Below are 21,230 nucleotides of genomic sequence, written 5' to 3' on the forward strand. Positions count from 1 at the left end.
TTGATGATTCGGAGCAGTGTTTAAAGATGATCAAGCGTAATAAACCCGAGTTTTTGCGTCGATATGTGACAATGATGAAACATGAAATGAAACAACAGTCGGCTAGCAAGGTTATGGCGTCTGTATTTTGGGATGCGCATGGAATAATTTTCATTGACTACCTTGAAAAAGGAAAGACCATTAACAGCGACTATTACATCACGTTATTGGACCGTTTGAAGGACGAAATCGCTGAAAAACGAACGCATTTAAAGAAAAAGAAAGTGCTGCTTCACCAAGACAATGCACCCTGTTAGAAGTCAGTGAAAACGATGGCAAAAATCCATAAATTGGGCGTCGAATTCCTTCCTAGATCACCGTATTCTCCAGATCTGGTCCCCAGCGACTATTTTCTGTTCTCAGATTTCAAAAGGTAGCTCGCTGGGAAGAAATTTTCGTCGAATGAAGAGGTAACCGCTGAAACTGAGGCCTATTTTGAAGCAAACGACAAATCGTACTACAAATATGGTATCGAAAAGTTGGAGGGTCGCTATGATCAGTGTATCACCCTTGAAGGAAATTATGTTGAATGAAAAAAACTAATTTTGACAAAAAAATGTGTGGGTAGGCCCGGGACTTTTCGATTCACCTGTTAGTCTACTTCAGGGGGCCTTTGACTCTAAGCTTCAGTTCCTTGGTTATGTTCTTCTACCCTTAGAATAATATTCTTTGAAATGACTGAATTGCTAAAAAAAGTCCAAAACCAGAAAAATTTCAAAAAAGATATTAAAATACTTTAATAAAAACTAAGCTATTAAAAACTTTACAATGGAACTTATAGAGCATAACTTATATAAGGTTGGCGAAAATTATTTCAGTTTTCCCAATAAATGACTTTTAAGTTGTATGTCCTTAGTTATGCTTAATCAATGGCGCCGACTAACTTACAATTTACATCCGAGAGGACCTATTGGTCCTATCTTAGTCTCTGGTGTAATAATGTTTATGTATTAACACTGTTGTTTTTTATTAAATGCACCTCACTACAGTACACTATACAATATCAAATTGTGTGATTCTTTTGAGTCTGTGTCCTGTCTTTGTGTTATCTAAGAGCTGTATTACTTTGATAGTGACTTGAGAATGGAATCTGTCCTCAAATATTCTTGCAATTCGTTGATTTTCAGAGTGACAGTCGGTATCTGAAGATTTCGATATAAATAATCAGTCCTGTAGTATCTGGGTGTGCCTACAATACTTCTCAGGATTTTGTTCTGGAAAACTTGTATTTATATTGCTTTTCTCGGAATATCCCCATAATTGAATTCCGTATATCTATATAGGTTTCAATACTTGCTTGTAAAATAACAATTTATTATGTACCAATACATTTTCCTCAATTTTAACTCCAGTTCTTTCTTTTTCTTTTCTACATGTTCCTTCATATTTAGAATAGCGCGTTTGAAAGGAAAGTTTCTTAGAACTTTGTAGATATAAAAGTTGCTTAATTCGTTTACTCAATCGAACGTTTTTGGGCTATGGAAATAAAAATTTTTAGAACGTCACTCTCATCATACTTTGCTTTTTTTCTCTCGGAAAAAAAATTTGGAAGTTTGGGTGCAGAATTCGCAGTTTAATGGTGAATCCGAAAACATCAGGTGGTCATGCGTGGAATGCCAGTGGCCTAGTCTTAGCCGATTCAATTTCACCCTGTGGGAGCAAATGGAGGGACTGGGAAGGAGGAGGGTTAGGAAGTCATTCTTAACTAGCTTCAAGATCCCAACTGTAAGGAACTACTGTTGAAGGCCTTCATATTGGGGAGGTCTCTATGGATGCTTAAATTATTTAAAAAGAGTATTGAGGAAATCCACTTTGTTACAACGTCAGTATGAAAAGTAGCCATCCAAGTTTTTATTCCAAAAATCATTTGATGAAACTGTATGAGTGCATGAGAATGATCTATTTTTATGTGATTTGACACAACATGGATAATGGCCTGATCTGTTGTGAATAGTTCAGCAGTAACTATCAGCCTTGTTCTGCAATCTTTAAAAAGAAGGGAAGCATTTGAAGCCGTCTGTGTTTTATTGACTGTACTCTGAATAGAGAGAAAGGAGTTCTCAGAGTTCTTGGTTGACACTTGTAAAAATAGGATAGAAATTTCACTATGAGTGTTGATGTAGGAATATATTACTGAAGGGAGCATTAGAAGATCAATGTAGGAGTTGGATGGCCAGGCATGAGATGGACACAGCAATTTAGAGAACATTCGGTTGCAAGACGTCGGTATTGTCAAGATGTGATTAAAGTAAGATAGAAATAGCAGGAATAAAATATCGCAGTACAGTCACAAACATGGACAGTAAATAAATAAGAATATACCGCAATATGAATCAGTCAATATGAATATATAAAGAGAATTCAATTGATGGGGGTAGTTTCAGCAAGTGGGGGCCGTAAAACATTTAAAGGGAATATGGGAAGAAAGGACTGAGACGAGAAAAACCGAAACGAATTCAGGTTTCCCAAGCCCATTATTCTATATATTATATATTCTCAGTTGATGAACGTTTTTTAAATAAGTATACTACCGGCAAAATCAATATTTTTTCAAATGATTTAAGATCAAAATGATGCATTTTTTTAGAACGGATACTTGGCACTGACTTCAAAAAGAAACCAAATGAACGAAACATTATATATAATAAATAATATTATTATAGAAAAAATGTGATCTATTTTTAAATAATATATTAAAATTATTATTTTCCGAACGCTAGTCAGTTCAAAAGCATAAACTTCAAGTTAAATTCCAAGTTTGTTCGAATTATTGATGGTTGATGCTTGATAATGAAGTTTCGATATTAATTAATTCGTTTATGAATTATTAATAAACACGCACGTATTGCGTCTTAAGAATGTTTTCATAAATTTACGAAGAAACCGTTTTGATAATATTATCTTGAGACAATACTGGGACTGCAGAATGTTATCGAAGTTTTTCTCAATATTCAATTTAATTGTGTTATAGTAAATTATGTAATTTCAAGCACTAATTAATGCACTATCGTTTGAAAGTTTGGAGAAACCCTATTTTTATTTTTATCAATATACGAGGGCAGGCTGATAAGTACCGCCAGAAAAATGGGAAAAGGTGAATTCTTGTTTTTAGAAGGGAATTCTTGTAGCAAAATCAAAGGGCGTTTGGATGCTGTGTACGGAGGCTATTCTCCTTCAGTGATCATCATTAAAAATTCGAGTTTCAACATGGTGGCCCTGAAAACAACTACTACAGAGGATAACATGACAAAAATTCATGAGTTCGTATTGACAGACCATCTATAAAAGATGCACGGATAGCTGAGACAGCAGGCATCTCAACAAACCGTTTGGCCGATATTTTGCATGATATTTTGAGCACAAGGGAGCTGTTGGCGCGATGGGTGCCGCGTTTGCTCACTCCGGATCACAAGCGCAACCGTGAGACCACTTTAGAGTAGTGTCTGACCGTGTTTAAGTGCAATCCGAAGGAATTCCTGCGTCGTTTCGTGACCGTCATCGAAATGTGGACCCATGGTACACACCAGAGACCAAAAAACTGTCGACTTCACCCGGCCAACATTTTTCGAAGATAACGAAGACTGTCCTATTGACCAGAAAGGTGATGGCCACCGGTTTCTGGGATTTATAATTCATAATAACAAATACATTTTTGGTATTTTATTTCGAGTTCTTTTCTTTTCTTTTTGATTATTATTTTTACGACAGTACTTATAAAAACAATCAACGAACTTACTAGCTTCTGATCAATTGCCCTTATTTTGAAAACAAAAGACTGGAACACTTATATTATGACTATGGTTACTACACTGACAATTCTTGATTTCTTCAACGTTCATGTAATAGAACAGCTTATTGGTGCAAAAAATTACCAAAAAAACTCATCAATAAGTCATTATCAACTTTAACTAAATGCTAAATGTAAAGGTTTGATTAAGTTTTGAGTGTAACAAGTCATAACTTACCTGTTTTGTTCTCATTTTTCTGGTAAAACCGAAATTCTGTCATTGTAGATGTCTTAGCGAAAAATTGAACCAAAAGATTTGTATAAGTGTCTTTTTAATCAAGCTTAACGATCTATTAGAAGCCAAAAATGTATATGATCTATTGGTATTAAGACAATGCCTTTCGTATTGTTAAATTCTACTCGTTTATTTATAAATTTCTTGCTTCAGTTATGTTAGCCTTTAGAGCAGGTTTAATAGGTTTAAAGAGCTCATGAAGGAAAATCCAACAAAATAATATAATTCAATAAATCCATTTCTCCAACATCCATATTCATATATATTTATCCGACAAATGATATATATATATATATATATATATATATATATATATATATATACTTTAATTATATATACATATATATTTATATTTATACTATACCTACAAGATGTTCTATTAAGTTTACCCCATATGCGGTATACAAATCAATAGGTGCCTTAGTATTATTATAACCCATTCTCCTGTGGTAGTCATTGATAAATTTGAATTTCGAATCCCTCAGGAACAGTTATCGTACCTGATTCTTTAGGGACCTATTGTATTGCTCCTAGTAAGTCTTCGCCAAAATCAGATAGATGTAATAAACAAGTTTAATCGATTTTACTGGAAATTTATTGTTGTAATTTATAAAATAAATTTAATTAAATAGTATTTCTATTGTATCATATATTATTAATTAAAGAATATTAACATTTTTACGAACAAAATGTCCTGTGGTTATTATTAAGTATACAAAAATAGGCAGATGATATATTGTAGATAGATATATTGTACTTGCATCAATACTCTAGCAATATAAATGCGACATAAATACAAATTACAATGAAATTAGACTACTTAAGCTAAAGTTAAGAGTAAACACTTATAAAGTGCCTGTGGATTGATTCGCTTCAACCTTCAGATTTCTTGTGAACCTTTTCTCATATTTTAAGCCAATATCTTGGATAACTTCGTAAATCCGTTTGATTTCGAGGTTAGAGCATTTTTTCATTGATTACATAAAGATATGCATTGGTAATTAACCGAAGAACTTTGTTGTGATATCGTTGGATTACTAGTTGTTTTGATGTTTCAGTGTACCCCATATTTAAAGTCCATAAATCCAAATAGGCTTTATAATTAACTACCAAAATTATCTCTTTGATTTTAGGTTAAGTTGGGTGTATCTTCTGACTGACCAATGCAGTTCTTTGATTTCAATTGTGCTCTGCGTTTCTCTAACGTGGTGTTTCCCATTAAGATTCTCTTGCAGGAATCTGACATTCACCAAATTATATAATTAAATTTTTGTCATTTCAGCCCAAATAAAATTCACACAGCCCTTTTGAACATCTTATAAAAGTGCCTGTGAAAGTTCCAGTTGTACTTTTTCTACAGTCCTAGCTAGATCTATGTATTTTACCACAATAAATGTGTCGTTGGCAAATATTTCAAGGACTGTTTCTTTAGTTATTGGGATGTTAACAGTCTAGAACCATTAGAACGGTCCCAAAACACTACCCCAGTAACTCTTAAGATTCTTTCCATATTCTTTACGATTTTCTTGCAGCAATCTGATATCCACTAAATTATATTTTAAGTTTTTGTCAATTCACCCCAGACAAAATTGACATAGCCCATTTGAACATCTTGTTAACTTCCAGTTGTACTTTTTCTACAGCCTTAGCTAGATCTATGTATTTTACTACAATAAACGTGTCGTTGGCAATTATTTCTAGGACTATTTCTTTAGTTATTGGGATTTTAGCAGTGTAGAACCATCTGAGTGGTCCCAAAACACTACCATACGGAACTCCTGCCAAAATAGGTTTAAATGTTGACAATACTCGTTCATAATAATCTCTAAACTTTATTTCGAAAATGGAACAAAGATTGAACTGAATCTTTTATAGTGATTGGGATCTGTTTCACTCATTAGGGTCCAATAGTCATCGTTCATCATACATTCGTCTCAAAATCCTTGCTCGGCCCTCTTTACCCATCGCTCGTGTCGCCCAAGTTTTATAGGAAAAAATCAAGATGTGAATGCAGAAAATGTATTTTGACATACATTCGAGCTCCAATATTGTAGTAATTTTGCAACAAATTGACGGTTACGTGCTTGTAATTCGGTGATTTGTAATTACCGAGAGAATTGTGAACAACACTTTGAAACCATGGCCATGCTGCTGCTGATTCATCAGGCGTTAAATGTTTTATTTGCGTCAGCCATTAGCTTTCGAAATTAAATTTAGTGATTTTCTTCCATAACGAAATTGCTTTCATTTCTCGCCGGTGATATAGACGAATTTCTTAAGATATTTTTTATACTTTTACCTGGATAAATTGGCAATGGATCACTATCCATACGAGAAACTGGACTCAACACGATGATACGTTAGCATATTTATACTGTGTCATTTTGTAGCATTTATACTGGCGACATTTATAGAGCAAAAGTATCAATCTCCATAATGTTATCACAGAAAATAAAATATATTTTTTTATTATTTAATTATTAATAGTCGTTTCCGACTAACCTACAATTTGTCTTTATGATAAATTAAATCTAGGTATATAACTAGGAGGACCCATCGGCCCTATCTTAGTCTCTGGTGAAATAATGTTTATACATGTCACTGCTGTATTTTTTATTATATGCACCTCACTACACAACACTATACAAGATCAGATGGTTTGATTCCGTTTGATGAGTGTGTGTCCTGTTCTGGTGGTACCCAAAAGCTGCAATACTTCAATATTCTCATTTGAATAAAGTCTTTGATCATGCCCCCTTGCAGTTCTCTTGATTTTTTGACTGACTGTGGGTATCTAAAGGTCTCGATGTAGGTAATCAATCCTATAGTATTTAGGTGCGCCCACAATACCTCTCAGGACTTTGTTCTGAAAAATTTGTATTTTATTTGTTACACAATTAGCCAATACATTTTCCTATATTTCAAATCCAGCTCATTTCTTTTTTTTATATGTTTTTATATGTTCCAGCGAAGTTTTGCATCGAGATTCATTCCGAGATATTTAGCGTTGTTGCTATATGAAATGATAGTATTATTTAATGTTATTGGTGCTTGTACGGTCTGTTTATAGGTGAACTGCACATGTACAGATTTACTTTCATTAATTCTTATTTTCCAAGCTTGTGTCCAATTATTTATATTGTCACTTGCCTGTTGTAATTTTCGTGAGGCTTCGTCAATATTGTCTCCGACAGCTATAATCGCAGTATCATCAGCTAATGTAGCCATCGTAATATTCTCCATTTGTGGTATATCACAAGTGTAGATAAATCATTGGTCCCAGTACACTTCCTTGTGGTACACCAGCTTTAACTTTTTTTATTGTAGAGTAAGCTTCTTCTTGTTTCTGTAGATTATGAACAAGGCCTTCATGTAAACCTTATCGAAGGTTTGTGCTACATCTAAATATAGCTGAGCATACTTTTTTACTTTCATAGGCTTTTTCAATAACACCGGTTATTCTGTGGACAAATAAAAGATGTACAGCTTTATTCTGAATGCGTTAGAAAACAATTTCGGTACTCATGGCTTATCAGTGTTTGCTACAGCAAAACCAACCAATATACTGCAAATACGTATTTTTGGACTCATTTTATATAAATTTTCCACTTTTACTGGGCATATAACGTTCACTAATGCAACAAAAACACTTTGAGTTGACCTTGCAATGTTGTATCCGCATTTTACACATTCCGAAGCACAATCACAGAGAGAAAACAATTTACAAATGATGTTTAATGCAATGCCGTCAGATAACAGCCGTTATAAGAGTGCCGTGCTGTTACCATGCGTGAACCGGAGAACTAGAACCAATCTTGATACATGGATTGAAGATCTGAGTCCAGGACATCAAATAACGTTAAGAATCGTTCTTATCTGCTCGGGTCCAAAAATTGACACTAATGTTATGTAATCAACGAGGCTGATCATGCTGATTTCGAAATTAAATGGATCTATAAAGTTATCCGAGATTCCATCTTAATGTTTGAAAGAAGATTACTAAATCACACAAACGTAGAAGCAATAAAGTTACTGCACAACACGCAAGAATTTAGAAGATTGGCGCGAACTAAACCGCACAATGCTGCATAGTGTATAAGTGTAATTCTTAACTTTAATTCAAGTAGTCTAAACTAATATTAACTTGAGAACAGAACTATTGCTCTGTTCTACGTTAAATTAATTTATACATTATAAGATTGTTCTAAAAGTATCTTTTGAGATGAGGGAGAGAAAACAAGGTTGTAAATTCAATACAATTTATTTTCTCACTTCCTTGAGTAAGACGAGTTGTTTAATTGATAATAAAGAATCCACATATATATACATTTAAAAGATATTACTTAATACGTCATGGGAAAAGGATTATGATTCAAATCGCATGTACTTACTTTTAACGAAAGGTGTAGATTGGCTAATATAGACAGGAATTCTATGCTTTCAATACTACCTCTGTTAATACAATGATTTCTTCAATGTTTCTTCAATTAATGCTCATTCAATTCTTTCTTCTTCATTCAATGCAATAGTTTCTTCTTCAAACAATTCAGTACTTTCTCTCAGCAATACTATATTCTTCTCATTTTTAAATAACACCCTTTTCTTCGGTGTTCATGCAAATTACTGTCAGACTGTCTTCTAGCTGAACCTCCTCCCTCGGGTTCTTGATGGTGGTGGACATGGCTGGTCCAGGAAACCCTTTTCTGTACCCCTATTTGCTGAGAATATCGGGGTGGGAAACACTCTTCCAGCTAGGAACTTCTCGCGCTGATAAAACATGTGCGTTTCGGACTCTTAAGGAATTCCCAAAAATTCCACGATTTCGGGTCTTCTTGATATATTTATGATTAGGCGCCATAAAGAGTCCTCTACCAGGTCTAACATCCGACACGTTTTGTCTGGCCTCGGTACTTAAACCCCCGTTATCCTAAATACTCGACAACGAGCCGATGGGAATCATCCTTGTTGAACACGTCTGTTTTCTTTTTTTGGGCCTGATTTATGAGCGGAAAAGGTTTCCTTGCTGATGTTAACTCAATTTATAAGAGAGGATTGCCCGTGAAGGCTCTTTATTTTGTATGAGAACCTTTGCCGGCATGAAGAACCGCTTTTGGGGGATAATCTTCGGGGTTACCTGATTGAGAACGCCTCTGACAGGGATCTGATGTGGCAATTGTTAGAGAGAGCTGAGGTTGCATGGAATTTCTTGTATAAGGAGAAAACGAACCGTCTTATTTCTGGTGTGTCAATTTCCCGATGAATTTGGATATTTCTGACAAACCATGGCATCTGTTCTGTTTACTTGGTATCTTTTTGCTTGTCTATATTTACCAGACGTTCAATATACTGCGAACGTTATGTTTTTTATCAGGTGATAATTCTTTTCCATGTCATATATATTAAAATCTTCAGTTAAAAGGTCTAATAAATTACAGCCTCTAACAATAGAACCGAAAGAATTCTACAATTAGCGTAAGTTTACAGCCCTGTACAGTCGTACAGTCGTCCCAACCATTTATAATAAATTTGCGTCGCAGCAGTATCTAATGTAAGATGTAAGAATATTACAAGATAATCAAAGAAGTTGTATAATTAGGGCTCAATAATTTCATATAAAATAGCATAAAACACTTAAATTGAGAGCTTAACAAAGATTTTATTAAATGCTTCACCAAATATTTGTGAAGTATAAACCGGTGTATTCAAAAAAATTGGCTTTCAAATGGTACTTTTTTGTTATCAGGGCCTCTAATAGATGGAGTCTTCGAAGCTCAACAGTTTTGCGCACTTTTTTATGAATTGACCATAACACCTCTCATAACCATTCTCATCGATCATTATCCAGAACCTGTGTTATCAGATTTGGTAGATTTTCCCTAAATATCCCACTTCATTCGAACTTTTTTCAATTTACTGTTTCTAAATGTTACCGATAAATGTTATTAGATGTCTCGAGTATTAGCTGCAAATAAAAAAGCAAATATATTACGGTTCTAGGTGTTGCAAACTGATGGGTTGCACGTCATCGGCCGAAGAAAGGGCCGCGTTGGCTCGCAGCAGAGCCATCGAAAAAAACCTGAAGGAAGATGGCGCTCAGGCCGCCAAAGACATCAAGCTTCTTCTCTTGGGTGAGTACTGTTGATATGTTGTGGTTTAAACTGACTTGAAATGTTGTATTTGGTATTTATATCCATTACATTTAAAAATAACATGATTGTCATATTTCACATTTTTCCTAGGGGTGATGTTTTTCTAAAAATATTATTGATAAGAAACTGCAAAATTTTAATTTACAAAAGACAATGATATTTCTTATTTCAGGTTGATCTGCATATATAAACATACAATTTGCTGTACAGTAAAAATGTTGTAATTGTTTTTTTATAATAGTGAATTAATTCATTTAATTTAGGATTTCAAAATTTAAAATTTTAAAATTATTGATATTAAAATCTTAAAATATTAAGGTATGCTATATTTAAACTTCATTATTATATACAAGGAGCTGTTTTAACATAAACATGATTTTTAAATAGATTTTTATTATTCTATCAGCCCTATCTTTCCATGATTGTATAATTTAGAAGCTGTACTAACATTTTAACAATATTTTATTACACATAATCACAAAATACTCATGATCTATAGAAAATTTTAGGTTTTTGAATCTCTTCGAACAGTACTGTGCCAGAGCTCGAAATTTTAAAAATTTTCAACTGTACAGCTTTTCTTACATCATCACTTGTAATCATTATTCTCAGAAATTGCTCGAATTCGTTTCGTTTTTTGTCCATACATTTTTTGGTTGTCTAAGCAATTAACGTATCTTATGCAATTAATACCTTACTATCTCGAGAGTTCTATGGGCCTTTTAATCGTATAATGTATTAATATAATATATAGTATTTTAATATAGGTGACTTATTAGAACCCCAATTCCTTATAGCTGCTCTGTTTGTCTTTCAGGAACTTTAAAGTATACAGAAATTGTTTTTCTAGAGTTTTGCGAACGCACACTACATAACGTATACTGAAGCTAATATTATATTTACGATATAATATACTAGTTGTATAGTTTTGGAGATGACAAGATGATATATTCTGACGTAATTTGGTTTGCTCTGGAATTTCCAAAAGACGAGCATTACTAATTCATATACAACGTGGCTACCATGGCAAAAAGTCCTGCTACTATTTTGGTTGTCTGTAACTTTGCTCAAAGAAATGATAAGTAAGTTTGGTTTTTATAAAAGGTTTATTTGGTCTCTTCATTTTTTTTTTCGTTATTATGGCGACTGTAATTCGGTAAGCAATTTTCGGCTATTTTTAAGATATTTTTAGTCTTTTTTTTTCGTTTTTCCAGCATGAATACCACATCATACAGTAGTTTTTAGTGGATGCAATGATGTTTCATGAATTAATTGAGGATTCTGTGTTCCCGAAAACCGACTGACGTGGCCACTGAGAATAAAATGAGCTTCATTGCTCATTATCAATTTAAATGAAAAATATTAAATTTCACCAGAAAGCCTTAGGGTTACATTACTGTACTCAACTCGTTGATCAGGATCTCTTGGTGGCAATTTTTGTATTAATTGAATTTAGTACGGGAAAATTTTCAAATCAGTTTTCAAAATTCGCCTTAAACTGCATACAGAAAGCTGTAACTGGGAACCACGTCTCCGAATTGTTGTTTCTGCAGACTCTGCAACACTATAGCGTATCAGAGCCATATTTTCAGCGTTAGGAGATATTCGTTGTTTTCCAGAACGAGGCCTGTCTGCTGTCGTATCGTACTGTCGAAAATTCGCATGTAAACGATATATTGTGATTTTGGGAGGCACTGGACGATTAGGATATTTTTGACGCAATTTCCGCTGAGTGGAAATAATGGAACGATTATTTTCAATAAATATTGTCACTATTTCTGCTTGTTCTTCATAATAAAATTTAGATGTCTACACAATACAATGGTTAAAGCGAAACTGAGCTGAAGGTTACATAACCAAGATGGCGCGCAATCAAAATGGTAGCGCAACTTTTGTACTACATGTTATAAAATTGTTAGATTTACTATTTTCTTCCAAACATTCATTTAATGCATTACTTAGTACAGTAATTATACAATAGTATTGGTACACTTGTACATTGTACTCTTCCAAGCAATCCAATTGAGACTACTGACAACATGTTATAAATAAATATAATATAATTTGTTTTGCAACTGATATTTTTCTAAATTATGTCATTGTTTTTTTTATTATTAATTAATTAAGTTAATGATCTGGTACACTGATATAAAGTATAATTAATATGCACTATAAAAATTTATTGTGTAAGAAAAAATATAAATTCCTCTATAATTATAATTAATTATTAAATAATAAGTTTATAGGTAATAACATTTACTAGACAAAAAATAATAAACGAATTCCTAAAATAACTCATGAAACACATTCTTCATAAAACTAATTATCTATAATATAAAATTATATCTATTATATTATATATATTAGGCTCTTGCATATATTTTTATTATTGTTGAAAATGCAGAGTATAAATATTTTTGCGCATATTTTTCCTTCCGATTATTTTAAGAAAATCTGGCAACGTTGAAACGGATTTATTTACAATAAAAATTATTAATTACAAATATGAGGCAGGTATTTTTTTATTAATCTCTTAGAATTTCAACAATCTGCCCGTGTGTAATAAGTATTGTTATACGATATCCGTTATATAATATAACTATCCTGACATATAGCAGATCGCTTCAGTAAGTGATCTGCTGTACAACTTATTATTTAATAAATATTATTATAGATATTATTCTAACTTATTCTAAAGTTTATTCTAACTTATTCTAAAGTATATTCTGACTTATTCTAAAGACTATTCTAACTTATTCTAGAGATTATTATGCCTCAGTCTATGTGTCCATTAATCAGTTCGTATGGTAGTTTACGTTTAAGCCTTGAGCCTACGCACTACATTGTCATCGCGCACATTTAACTATTTGGCGAGTATATTGGGATGCACTAATAGTCTTTCAGAGTACATCGCACTAGTACTTTGAATCACACTCGTTATAGGTTCTAAGGGCTGAATCTGTTTGTTGGAGACGTAATATGGGGCATTGACGATGACTCGCAACATATTACTCTGGGACCTCTGGAGGATAGCTATGTTAGATTTTGCTAGTAATACCCCACAGTTCAATACCATTGGTCCAAATGGGCCTAAGTATTGACATATATAGCAACACCTTGTTATTTAATGATAATTTAGGTTTACTCCCTATCAGCCAATACATTTGGTTTAGTTTAAGCCTAAGCTGTAGGTATAAATGATTAGGGATGACAACTTTCACACTGTGGCACCAACTATACGCCCCTTAGCCAAGTATTAAGATGTTCTGTTTAATTGAGACTGTGTGTGTGTAGACTGTGTGATTTCTTTGAAGATTGTTGACTCGTGGTTAATTAGACGGGTACATCGCATTTTATCACCTATTGCTCCTTCTTTGTGTATCTTGTATTGAGAAAATAGGCTGGCTTAACTCTGCTTCTTGTAGCCTTATTAATAACTATTTATACAGAGGGAAATTCCTGAAATGATTTTCTTGTCTTGATAAAAATATATACTCATGAATTCCCTGAGAATCACCTTTTCCGCGGGTTTCCAAGGTCAATACGCTTGTCGATATATATCTGCTTATTTACACTATTTTTACACCTTTACACTCTCTTAAAGAATCGATATCTTAGAAATTAGATCATCTAAACGTTCCGAACTAATGTATATGTGTTTCTAGTATTTTTGGTACCATAAATAAATCTGACATAAATAAACTTGACATGAATTTACACCAAACACTTTAGACGCTTAAACTAATTTCTACAACTGTTAAACAGTGTAGCTCTTAGTTTGTAGTTCTACATAAAACAACATTTTTTATTTAGTATAATCGAGTTTTTGAGTCACACAAACGCTAATCATGGAACAGTGAAAAATGCATCTTCGACATTCATTAGTTTGGTCGTTTGATTTGAGATCTGCTGCTGAAAACCTGCTGCTGCTAAGGACTTTTAGAAGCTTATGGTGATACTACTTCGTCATATCATATGTTAATTATTTATTTTCGTTTCAATGATTTCAAAATGGCTATTCTAATGCCAATGATAAATAATTACCTGGAGGGCCAAAAAGTTTCAAAGTCAATGACTTATTGGACAAAAATCCGTATTAAACTCTCAAACAATGTTAATACAGCTTAGTAATTAATGAGTGAATTGTTTCCAAACTTTTATGCTCCAAGACAGTTTCCCATTTAGTATTATTGACTTATTCAATGTTTACAGAAAATAAGCATGTTACGCTAAAATTGCTTTTTGGCATTTATTATATGAATACATTAATGAACTAATAAAAATATGCAGGATTTAAAATGTATTTTTTATTACTCTTAATGGTTCCACAATCTGCCCAATAGGCAAAGTGTTTCTTATATTTATATTATATATATATACATGGCATATAGAACATCAGTTCATTAAACGATCTCCTGTGGAAAATACTAACTTAGTTAATTAGTCTTATTCTAAAGCTTATTTTAAAGCCCGTATTTATCCAGTAATCAGATCAGATGGTGTTAAACGTTTTAGTCTACGTATTTCACTATCACGTCGCATATTTAGCTGATTAGCGAGTACATTCAGATGCTCTGATGCACTGATCTTTCGAAGTACTTCATACAAATATGCTGAATTACACTCGTTATTGGTTCTACTGAAGTCCAGAATGCGTGGAGTGAGAAGATGTTAGTATGGCTACATTTGCTGATGACACTGCGATACTTGCTATAGTGAAGAATGTTTTCGTCCCATGTAAACGTCTGGAAACAATTGATGAATTTTTATAGTCTATTGTGACTGACAATGAAAAATTGATCTACTATGACAATTCTATGCCCAAAAAAATCGGAAGTTGGTCGAGAATAAAAATTTATTCAAAATTTAGGCCGAAATAGTCCAGTTAAAACCGGTAATAGTTTGTGATAATACAGGTATTAATTAGTAAGTCTAATTATCAGTCTATCGACAGTCACATGAAATTGCACATCATTCACATCACATATTCTGAAAATTTCCTTTAGTCAGTGTCGCTTTCCGAGTCACTGTCCAAGTCAATCACTAAACTGTTAATTTCCAATCTGTCTACAATATGTTCACGATTCCACCATTTATCAGTTTCTTCCTCTGTATGTTTTATCATAGTTATTCCAACGTTTACCTTTTCCCACCATCAACTTTTGTTGTATTTACATTATATTTATTATCATCTTGTCATGAATGACCCAATATACCACTTTGAAACATCCATGTCTCATTTAAATATACAAATTGATATAATAATTCTTCCTTGACTTTGTTTTATGTTTTTAAAAAACGTATTCTTTTAAATGCAATGTTTGGAAGTTTTATTAAACTCCTTCGTGATTTATCTTTACACCACGTAAGTCCTATATTACTCAACAGTGTATGAAGGGATGTACTATATCCCCTAAATAGCTGCATATATTTCAGCTTTTTATGGATACTTCAGATTAACAATTTTCTCTGAAATAATTGTATTAAATTATGCTTCGATTGAAAAGAACTATTTACTATTTTGATTCGTCACCCGTTTCGCATAAAACGGGTTCTTTTTAGTGAATTTTAGTTTATATTATTTTTTATTTTTTGAGATATTTTAGTGACCGTGTCCGTACTAATATTCAGTACAGCTGCAACACGCTAAAAATATTTTCAATAAAAACCGCGGCTCTTTTAAATTTATTAAAGCCAAGTAATTATAGTAGTTTAAATAATTTTGCGTACGTTTGACAACCGGACGACTTTGATAGGCTAGTTAGACTCAGACAGTATTATGTCTCTTTTTAACTAGAATAAAATGGGAAGGAAAATATTGTCTTATTCTAAAACGAATTTACAAATTGCGACAGGCAATACATTAAACATCTTGATGACGTATGTCCAAAAAAACTTTGAATGGACTATAGATGCTTTCTTTTCGGTAAATACAAAATAATATGTCGTTTCCCTTTAATTTGGAAGATTTTAGTTATACTGACCATACTAATATTCAGCGCTGCTGCAACACAATAAAAATATTTCCAATAAAAATGCCCTTAATATTTACTAATATTAATACTTACCTCTCTAACGTATTTTACTGGTAAAAACGGGTCGCCATTACCTCGTTTCTGTTCGAAGTTATTGATTTTTTTTTATTATTTAATTAATACATTGTTACTAGTCGTTTCCGTCTAACCTACAATTTGTCTTTATGCTAACTTAAATCTAGGTATATAATTAGCTCAGTCTCTGGTGAAATAATGTTTATACATGTAACTGCTGAATTTTTTAATATATCCACCACACTACACAATACTACACAAGATCAGATGGTTTAATTCTTTTGAGTCTGTGTCCTGTTCTGATGGTATCCAAAAGTTGCAATATTTCAATATTTGTATGAGAATGGTGTCTTTCCTCATGCCCCCTTGCAATTCTCTTGATTTCTTGACTGACTGTGGGTATCTGAAGGTCTCGATGTAGGTAATCAGTCCTATAGTATTTGGGTGCACATAAACAAATTTGTATTTTGTTTATGTTACTCTTTACAGAACATCCCCATAGTTGAAGCCCGTATGTCCATATAGGTTTCAATATTTGCTTATATAATAGCAATTTATTATGTACTGAAACAATTGATGAATTCTTATAGTTCATTGTGACTGACAATGAAAAATTGATCTACTATGACAATTCTATGCGCAAAAAATTGGAAGTTAGTCCAGAATAGAAATTTATTCAAAATTTAGGCCGAAATAGTCCAGTTAAAACCGGTAATAGTTTGTGATAATACAGGTATTAATTAGTAAGTCTAATTATCAGTCTATCGACAGTCACATGAAACTGGCTATTTTCAGGGCCCGTTAATTATATGGGCGTGTGAAACAAATGAACTTTCGCCGGTAATGCGAACTATATTTAGACGATGACAGTATTTACGACACCCTCAGTCCATATTTCCATAACCTTGCTCCTAAATTGTTTTCGCCATGAGGGGCTTGGGGGTGGTTTCTCTTAAATGAAGTTACCTCGCCCAGTTCCCTCCCGATCACTCCTTTGATGGCACGTCTTATTGCTTAATTATCAGAGAGTAGCGCGGGGGCCTGCTTGATTCCATACTCGCTGTTAAATACGAATATCGATAAAGTTGCCGGAGTAGATTAGACCGAAACTAACAGATCAATTGAGAAGTCCCCGACCTGACACATAGATGGTGCTACCAGAATTCCATATGTTTTTAGTTAGCCCTAACCCTCAAAAGATGCGTGTATAAATTTGACAGCTGCCGGATCATTAGTTTGTGAATTATAGCAGTTTGTGTGAAGCAACTTTTATTGGTGAAAAAAATGAATAAAAAGGTATTTCGCGTGTTGATAAAATATTGCCTTTTGAAAGGAAAAAATACAGTTGAAGCAAAAAATTTAGTTGATGCCGAGTTTCCGGACACTGCCCCAGGAAAATCAACTACCAAGGATTGGTATGCTAAGTTTAGACGTGGTGAAATTAACGCCGAACACGGTGAACGCAGTGGACGCCCAAAAGAGATTATTACCGACGAAAACGTTAAAATCGTTAAAATCGACAAAATGATTTTGAATGACCGCAAATTGAAATTGAATGAAATAGCAGACACTCTAAAGATATCAACTGAACGTGTACATCATATCATTCACGAATATTTAGGTATGAGAAATATTAGGCTCTGTGCAAAGTGGGCATCGCGCGAGCTCACTGTTGGAAGATCGTCAAGCTTAATAAACTGCTTCACAAGACAATGCACCCTATCAAAAATCCATGAATTAGGCTTCTAATTGCTTCCTCATCCATCGTATTCTCCAGATCTGGCCCTAGCAACTATTTCCTGTTCTCAGATCTCAAAAGAATGCTCGCTGGGATGAAATTTAAGTCGAATGAAGAGGTAATCGACTAAACTGAGGCCTATTTTGAAGTAAAAGACAAATCGTACTACAAAAATGGTATCGAAGTCGGAGGGTCGCTATAATCAGCGTATCATCCTTGAAGGGAATTATTGAATAAAAAAACTGATTTTGCCAAAAAATTGTGTTTTACTATGGTAGGCCGGAGACTTTTCAATTGACTTGTTACTAAATAACTCAATAATACTTTAGGGTCAATTAGTTGGCTCGGTGAATGGAGGTAAAACGAAATGAAACAGTGGCGTTTACATTATGTGACCGTTATTTATTGAAGTAATATAAAAAGTATATATAACTGATTAATACCCTCCGTCGTCTTTACCATGCTTGATAATTTTGATTGTTCGAATTTTGGGTCTTTCATTTCGTTAATGTTGCATTTCCACATCAACCCGTCCTTCTTGAGAAATAGTCAATTATAAATAAATAATAAAAATAATCAATAAAAATAGTCATTGTCCAGAGTGCCCTATATTGCCGTTGAAATATTATAGATTGAAGAAATATTGGCCAGAATTTAAAAGGTCCGCTTGGTATGTTTAAAAAATCAAGGTTGTCAATCTTCATGATATTTCATTATTTATACAGGTAAACTACAAAATTTGGCAACATCACCTTTTCTCTTATGTTTTTAATTTCCACAAATTGTTTTCGAATCGATATTATTATTTCACGATATGTGTTTATTTTATTTATAGTGCTACGTCTATTTTGATTTATAATTCAAACAATGACGGTTCAAACAAAACGGATGCTATCATGAAACTTTTGATCTTGTTTTTGACAAAGAATGACTAAATTATTATGTTTATTTTTTTTTTTTTTTGGTAGAAATACTATGGAAAGATGCAAAAATTGCAGAATATGAGTATGAGTTAAAAAACAGAATATTCTGGTGTTTTGCCAAGATTTTTTTTCATTATAACTTTAATAATTCTTCTTAAATATACTTGTGTCCTATATGTGTTTTATTTAAATATTAGTCTTAATATTCAATGGTTTCAATATTTTCACTAAACACTCAATAACAATAAAAAATGTTGTACTGATGTTAAAAGGGAAATAATTATATCAGAATATATCATTCGTACACTGTTGTCAGTTTTATTATATTTTCATTCAATTTTGCTTTCGGCTTTCATTCAGTTTCATCAACATCATCATCTATCCGCGGAAGAGTGTCTACTGCTCAACGAATAAACTGCTGTTGATCTTACAGGACTTACATGCTTCACTAAATCTCGCCACAGCTGGCTGTTCTGTTCTCGGACAATGTTAGTATCTTGTTCTTCAAATCATTTTCGATTTTCTTGATCCATGTTTTGTTTGGAGCTCTCTTCTAACCAAAATGAGGAATTCGTTCACCATTCTACTATTTACTTTGCTCGCCTATCTGAATTTGTTCCTCAACTGTATATCTTGACGGAATTTCTAAAACGGAGTCTTCTAATATAAGTCTTGGAGACAAACATGATCAATTTGCCTTAAGCATGGTATTTGAAAGACCTCAAGCTTACAGATATCTAACTGTAACACTGTCTAAGTATCGGAGCCATGCACAAAGTTTGGCAAGATTCTAAAAACGAAGGAGAGTTTGAAAAAGGCAGATTTTAGTCTTCATTTTAATACTTCCTTTGCTTTCTCGCGATATCAATTTTCACTTAATAATATGCATTGTTTGTTTATTTTACTGATAATTACTGTTTATGGTGAAGCATACCTTGCAATTGTATTTCGCATTTATAATTATGTAGTTACAAATATAGTGCGTGAGAACTTTCTTTATACATTTATTATTAATAATCAACATCAGGTAAATAAAATGTATGACGAGCTACTTTACCTGCTAACCACCCTTATACTAACGAAGGACAGAAAATGATAGTAATCATATTGATATATCACAATTGCATACGTTAGTAAACTTTCAACTGATCTCCTAGACCAACCATTAATTTACTGCTAACAATTATCATTATAATCCACACACTGTAGTCTATTCAGCAACAATCTCTAGTTCCTTTCTCACACCTTACACGCCTTCACTCGCACACTATGTCATAAGTTTCGTACTCCTCTTCAGTCTGCGAACAGTGTCCTCCATGCAGTAGATGAAGCTCCTCTGGGGTTTCATGGACGTGCAGTTTGTCTTCGTATTTCCCAGCGAATCTATTGATGTCGTCCTTGATCGTAGGAATTTCCAGGTCTCGATGTAAATCTTTATTGTGTGCATACCAAGGTGCGTCCATTGCTTTACGCAATACCTTACTCTGGAATACTTGAATCTTAATTTAATTTAATTAATCTTGAATAGAACTAACATCAAGATATGTATAGTCTACTCAAAGTTATTTTGTATATACTTCATCTAAATTTGTGACGTCAAAACGTCGCAATGTTACCCCATCAACTCTGAGTTTTAGTTTAGTTTGGCTTTAAAAAAACAATGATACACCAAAATTCTAGTTTAAATAAAATAATGAAACCAAAATGTTATCAAACATATATAGTGTATTTTAACATTATAGTACATCTAATGTATATATTTATTATATTTACATTTTACTCTTTTCTACACCACCATGAGGTAGAGTTTTAAAGGCATTTTTTATGTAGTGTTATCCCCCTGGAGGCCTAATCCATCTAATTAAGTCAATCATTACACAAGTCTTCTTGTATTTTTTATTTCTTCTGCTACTACAATGTTCACTGTATACAATGTTCTTGATAATATTAATTGATAATAATAATCACTGAATTCTGAATTATAACAACAAATAACACAAATCTTTCGCACCCTACAATACCATTTTCTACAGTCATACTCTATTAATTATATGCAAACCTTTAGTTCTTTCCACTCTCATCACTCTGTCCCAGGAATTTCCAACATTGCACAGTATTCACATCATATATTCTGAAAACTTCCTTTAGTCACTATCGCTTTCCAAGCCACTGTCCAAGACAATCACTAAACTGTTAATTTCCAATCTGTCTAAAATATGTTCACAATTCCACCATTTATCAATTTCTTCCTCTGTATGTTTTATCATAGTTATTTCAGCGTTTACCTTTTCCCACCATCTTGTCATGAA

At 33.1% G+C, this 21,230-nt stretch overlaps 1 protein-coding gene across 3 annotated transcripts in view; it reads left to right on the plus strand.

Moving 5' to 3' along the window:
• Positions 1 to 21,230, plus strand: part of Galphao (G protein alpha o subunit) — a 197,213-nt gene that overhangs the window by 21,138 nt on the left and 154,845 nt on the right. For all 3 annotated transcript variants that reach the window (XM_076411291.1, XM_076411289.1, XM_076411292.1), the window contains exon 2: positions 10,059 to 10,189. In XM_076411291.1, coding sequence (XP_076267406.1) covers positions 10,072 to 10,189 — 118 coding nt within the window. In that variant the 5' untranslated portion in view covers positions 10,059 to 10,071. The remainder of the gene's footprint in view (positions 1 to 10,058; positions 10,190 to 21,230) is intronic.

This window comes from Rhynchophorus ferrugineus, unplaced genomic scaffold, assembly GCF_030347505.1.
Source record: "Rhynchophorus ferrugineus isolate W39M unplaced genomic scaffold, kcgeb_rfMv2 rfM8, whole genome shotgun sequence".
Lineage (NCBI taxonomy): Eukaryota > Metazoa > Arthropoda > Insecta > Coleoptera > Curculionidae > Rhynchophorus > Rhynchophorus ferrugineus.